We start from the raw sequence: 6,421 nt of genomic DNA on the forward strand, positions 1-6,421 counted from the left end.
AATAAAATCTGGAAAATGAAAAAAGAGGTTTTTCTACTAAGTGATATTACGACCTTGACCTTTGATCTTGAAAAACAATAGGCATTTTCCTCTCATCATGGTGATTAAATGTACTAAGTTGTAAGGTCCTAGCTCCAATAGTTTGATCAGTATTGTGCCTACATGGTTTTCCTATTAACGGCTACTACAACCTTGAACTTCAAACTCTGACCTTGAAAAACAATAGGCATCTTCTTCTCATCAAGGTGATCAAATGTGCCAAGGTGTAAGATCCTAGCTCCAAAGTTTGATCTATATTCTGCCTACAAGGTTTTCATATTAACTGTTAAGGTGATTAAATGTACCAAGATGTAAGATCCTGGAGCTTACGGCTCATTTTGCCTAGAAGGTCAGGACACACAGATGACATTATACCATAATACGTCCCGTCTTCAACGGGTGTATAAAAATGGGCAGCAAATGGCATCTTGTTATACAGCAGTGCAGACTTGTAGTCTTTTCCAATGATATATTGTCCTCCAGAGCTGTGCTGATAGTACGATATTACACAAAATATAACGAAAAAAGGAAGGAAGGCATAAGAGATGCAGGTACTGACCTGGACTTTGTACATACTGACTGGCTGCGCAATTGACATCATTTGCATATGAATGTGTATCAGCCTAATCAATATTATGTCTGAGAGGTAAAACCTTTGTCAGTTATCTTTTGCATAAGATCCATTATACACATAAATCCTCCTGTTTAACCTGGCAGTGACTTTGACCTTGAACATACTGACCTACTGAGCAACAGCAATCACATGCACGTCGATGAGTATCAGCCAACAAAGTATGATGCATATTCAAGTTTTCCAATGCACAAGATCATTATACACATAAAACCTGTTTGACCTGGTTCTGACCTTGACCTTGGACACACTGACCTGCTTAGCAACACTGTCATATCAATCAGCCTGTGCAAAGCAATATATAACTTCTATCATAAAGGGAAGGGGTGTATAATTAGCATACAAATGACATGAAAAATACTGTAGATTCCTAAATATACATGTACGTGTGGAATTTATCATCGTGTAATTTCGCAAGTAGCACGACTTGCAAAATAAAATTACTCAATTCTATTTTTTAATTTCTGAAATACATGCAAAACTTCTTAAGTGACAGACCATTTGCTAATTCATGTTCTTGCAATTTGATGTCTGCAAGTCATTTCACGATACCAAGTACTCGCGTAAAATAAGGACTGTACAGTACAGAAGACACAGGCACCAAGTGTTTTTAAACTTAAAAGTTCTTACCTGGTCGCCTTGATTAAGAATCGTGGTTCCTGCTCGATACTTTCTCAAAGTCAGCTTTCCATTAAGAAGCGATTCATCCTTATAAATTATAAAAATCATAGAGTATCCCATTTTTTCTTGTTCAATTAAACTATTCTATAGAATAGTAAAAACAACAATTGTGACTTAGGGACACGTACTTAAACACACAGTCTATTAGGAATTCAGTTTGGATTGACATTGTATTTAAGTAGGAAATTCAATAGAAGAGTTTTCAGTCTACAAAATACTACTTCATGACCATCGCCATTCTCCAATCAATTTTCCTACCAAGATTCATTACATGCACTGGTACCTGTAAATTCAACAGTTTGATTAAGTCTTTCTTGGCACATTCCAAAGCCTCTTCCTCACTCGTGTCGACACTCGTCTGAGAAACATACATGTACATCCCGGTGTCCGGCATCTTCTTGTGACGCGACCTTGGCATGTGAGTTATGGACCTGGATGATTCTTCAAATTTACCAGACTCCAGATCCAAGCTGTTTATTCTGGCTCTCTGCGCAGCTGCTGCAAAATCTGTCTGGGCACCATCAGTGTCATCGTGAGTCTCCCCTATACAACAATGTACTATTAATTTTACATGTGCATATATTTCACAAAAGTCATGAAACCTCCTCACTCAAGTTTGAATACACAAGTACATTATAAATGTACATGTATTCATAAAAAATATACTATTCTGCCAGCCTTGTGGAAAACCATCTGCTTTTCACAAACAAGAGACCTATGGGCCTTAATGATCACCTGAGTATCATACAATAAAGATTTTATGTTGATTGTGTACTCATTGCACCTTTTAAACTCTAGGAAGTGGCTGTTGTAATTTTTCTACGATTTAGACATTTTTAACTTATCTATGAGTGAACTTAATCTTGGTTAAATCATTATAGTTCCAGGTCATAACATATAGTCATAAGCAACTCCTGCACAAAATATGAGTTTCTTTTGCCTCTCCATTATAAAGTTATATAGCCTGAAAGAACTATTTTTAATCTTTTCTTACCAGTGACTTTTGACATTGGTCATTTGACCCAAATTTAAGGTCATGACACACTGTCTGGTAATATTGACGTTCGTACCTAATATAATCTGCTAATATCCTTCAATTACAATGATATGACCCTGAGAAATATTTTCAACTGTTTTTCAACTAGCAACATTGAACATAGCAAAACGACCTTGGATCACAATCATGACACACCATTTTTATATGTGCTTTTCTAAAAATAGAGTTGACTTACGACAAATTTTTCAATTCATTTTTTTTTTACTGACCTTGATCTTAGCCAAATGACCTTGTTTCAGTGACATGACAAATTGTCTGTTTATAAATATCTTTTAATATACATGTATCTGTCCTTGTAATATCTTCATTAAAAGTTAATCTCTTGTTTCCCTACTTCAAAAAATGCTACAACCCCAAAACTAGACTCATGAACAGTCTAATTTGGCACTAATTCTGGACTGCAATTGAAAACTACATAAATAACAAAACTCTGCATTAATTTGTTGTTAAGTAAGTAAAGTATACAAAACTATATAGAATTTTCTAGTTGAATGACTAATATATTGACATCTATGACAAATTTTGAGGAAAACCAAAATATACATATTTAACCGCAACAGGAAACCTTAATTGTCCAGCCTTAAACAATCATTGAATTATGCTTATCGCCAAAGTTTGAATCATCCCCATAATGTAACACACCATCCACTTTATCCTTGCCCTCGGTGAGTTTCTGAGTACTCTCTTCCTGTTCAGCACTGATTTCTCTATGCAAGCTGTTGTCCCTGACACTACGCTGTTTGTGGGGGCTGGTTTGGAATCTTCCTGACAATGACCTCATTTCCTTCTGGGTCATCTGTAAATAACAATGGATCTCTTAATATACATGTTGGATGCATAAGAGCATTTCTGACAAATAATTATCAAAAAATGGTAGTTTCATTTTATCAAGCTCTATTTAGGTAATTAAAAAACTTTTAACTTCATGCAATTCACATTATTTACTAACTAGTTTACTGTGAAAGAAAACGACAATTTTGGATTAATATTCTACACACCAAGTTATTTTGCAAACTCTCTGTGAGTACATTGTTCTATGTATGCAACTAATCTCTTGTACTGAATCTATAAATAGTAACATTAACACTAAGTGGTATGCATTTCCTGTCTGTTAGACGTGAGTGTATCTAGCATGTGTCTATTCAAAATGATTGAGTGTATGAGGATATTTCATTATTGTAAAGATCGCCATTTCCTCATTAATGTGATGCAGTTGTAAACAATGTGTATATGAATGCAGATAAAAAATAGTACATTGTACGTTTATTTTAACAACTAGGAATTGTGACAGTAATGAAAGTAGCATGCAAATACATGAATATTAAATAAATTTCATTTTTGAAAATACACAAGAGTATGAACTGCACCGTTTCACGCCAGTGTACTTTTCATGAAGAACTAACACAATGCATGAAGTATGCTGGCATGAAGTGTCGCAATTCATACCCTCGTGAATTTTCAAAATTTATTTCTTAAGTATCATATCAATAATCTTATACTTACATAAGAATGTCAAATACAGGTACGCATAACTACCATACACTGATAAATTGTGACAGAATTTCCAAGATTTCATACAAGTTCAGATCATATTACATAGAGATTATTTATAATGCCATTGTGAAGAGTTTCAGAGTGCATATTCAAATACATGATATCAGAGTTTTATACAACATAAATTTAAACATGTTTCCATGAGCTTCATCAAAAGATCAGTTTTCTCCTAATCTTCACTATAAATAAGAATCTGTGATCAAGTCTGAAACTGGACTCAGTGAACATCATCGTATACCTAGCATCTATAATCTACAATATACGAGAGGTGATAAAAAAGTTCATGAACTATCTCTATATCTCAATACCATGGTAATCACACAATGAAGTATGCTGGCATAAAGCTTCACACTTTATGCCCTAATGTATTTTCAAAAATGAAATTTATTTCTTGAATAAATCAGTTCAGTGAAGTAAACATTTTGGAAAGCTGTTACTTGTAATAGTTATATACTGACTTCCATTGGATATTACAGTCTCATATTCAAACACAAGAATATCAGTAAAACTGCTGCATCTAACCAGTGAATTACTTCTTATGATGAATGACTCGCAAAATGATCAATAACTGTTGAAATATTGTTGAAATGAAGGTTTTTTTTTCATATGTAAAGTATGTGTTGAGTGACAATGACCTTCACAAAATGACCTTGAGTGACCTTTGTCTGAAAGCCATTTGCTGTTACTTATTTGTGTGATTTATGATCAATACTTGTCCAAAAAAGGTATATGTTCTGAGTGACCTTGACTTTTCCAAATTGACCTTGGTCTAAAAGTTCCTGTCCAAAAGAATATTTGTGATAGATTATGATCAATTTCTGATGAAAGGTTTAGGAGAAATGAGCTCAGACGGATGATGTAGTGCTTAAAGAGATATATGTAAAACTGTGTCCTTACAGCTGTGTTATAATGAAAAACCTGGGTAGTCGGATTAACCAGACAGATTCAGATCCAGAAATTATGTATACCAAATCTTTCATTTCAAAAATTGCATAAATGATTTCCACATGATCTCAAATACTGCACACGTTTTACCAGCTAGACGAAGAACTGAAAAGTCTCTGAAATATTTCAATTACTTATACAGTGTACTTTTAAAATCCAATCTAAGATATTGTGTTAAATATATATAATAAAATTAAACAGAAAGTTCAAAATTTTCCTCAATACTTCGAAACTTGTTCAAAGTATGTCTTTGGTATACATAATGAAGTTAAATATTCTACACAACTCTACAGGAGGTTAGACTTTACAAACACAAATACACACAACACAAATGCTGTGTCGTTTTAGGGAAGCTTGGCCTTTTGATCGCATCGCATGAAGATCCTCAATAAGTCGCTAGAAAAAGTACATCATGATAGTTACATGTAGGCATATTACATATTATCTTATAACAGACTGCTCATGCATGTACTAGTACAGTAGACTGAAGTTGTACTGTAAAGCTTTTACATTTTATGTTGAGAGATAAGCAAACAGATTTTTACAACCAGAGTTATACGCACATACAAAACTAATATTGAAGGCATTACAGTCCGAGAGATGAGATACACAATAAGGTACAACTACAGTACCTCTACCGAAGCTTACAGTCATAAGTACTCACAGAGCTGATGAGTTCACTTGACAGTCCGAGATAGTTGTGCAGAGCTGTAAATGTGACTCTCTGAAGTCTAATCATAATAATCTGAAATAAAAAAGACAAAAAATCTTATTTAAATACTGTTAACTATTGAATGATCATTTTATTTTATAATGCACCTTATGCAATCCACAGCTATTTGTTTTAAAATGGCTTATTTTCACTAAGGACTTAATCATTGAGGAGTAATATTCAATGTTCTAGTAATCAGCACGTTCCTCCATAAACAGGAAAATGTTATTTAACATTTAATCAAACTCTTCAACCACAAAATCAAGACTCTATCACTGTGCTGTCGAATCCTTTCAATATGTGGGGGTTCATTTTCGAGGATTGTCAATATTTTACACTTTTGTTAGGTAGTAATTTCATTGGATATGGTTTCTGTATATCAAGACATTATATAAATTCAGTATTTCGTTGTGGTTGGAAATTCATGGGACAGACAAACCCACAACATCCGTAAAAATAGAGCTCCACATGAAATTTAATGATTCCATAGAATTTTCATAAAACCACTAAACTTTTACCTCATGAAAATACATATACACGGTACACTGTCAGTGATTTAATGGTATTCAAATTGAGAAGGGGTAAATAACATTTTGAATACATGTAGATCTGGATAACCACACAGCATGTCATGTGCTCTCTTTCTTAAACATAAACACAATATAAGGGACTAAATACTGAATGAGAGGATATGAACCTGAACAATCCGAACAAGGGATTCTGGAAATCTTTCAAACATGGACTGGAAAGCAATGGCTGGTAGTCTGAAAAATATCAGGAATATGAGGAGATACATGTATAA

The 6,421-nt window shown here is 33.8% G+C and overlaps 1 protein-coding gene across 4 annotated transcripts in view; it reads right to left on the reverse strand.

Annotated features, from left to right (window-relative positions):
* The window catches only part of LOC125649127 (patatin-like phospholipase domain-containing protein 7), a 50,098-nt gene that overhangs the window by 32,642 nt on the left and 11,035 nt on the right, over positions 1-6,421 (reverse strand). For all 4 annotated transcript variants that reach the window (XM_048876371.2, XM_048876370.2, XM_048876369.2 and 1 more), the window contains 5 exons: positions 6,317-6,383; positions 5,572-5,652; positions 3,051-3,204; positions 1,635-1,894; positions 1,301-1,378 (listed from right to left, as the gene is read on the reverse strand). In XM_048876371.2, the coding sequence (XP_048732328.2) occupies positions 1,301-1,378; positions 1,635-1,894; positions 3,051-3,204; positions 5,572-5,652; positions 6,317-6,383 (640 nt within the window). The remainder of the gene's footprint in view (positions 1-1,300; positions 1,379-1,634; positions 1,895-3,050; positions 3,205-5,571; positions 5,653-6,316; positions 6,384-6,421) is intronic.

Source organism: Ostrea edulis, chromosome 5 (assembly GCF_947568905.1).
Source record: "Ostrea edulis chromosome 5, xbOstEdul1.1, whole genome shotgun sequence".
Taxonomy (NCBI): domain Eukaryota; kingdom Metazoa; phylum Mollusca; class Bivalvia; order Ostreida; family Ostreidae; genus Ostrea; species Ostrea edulis.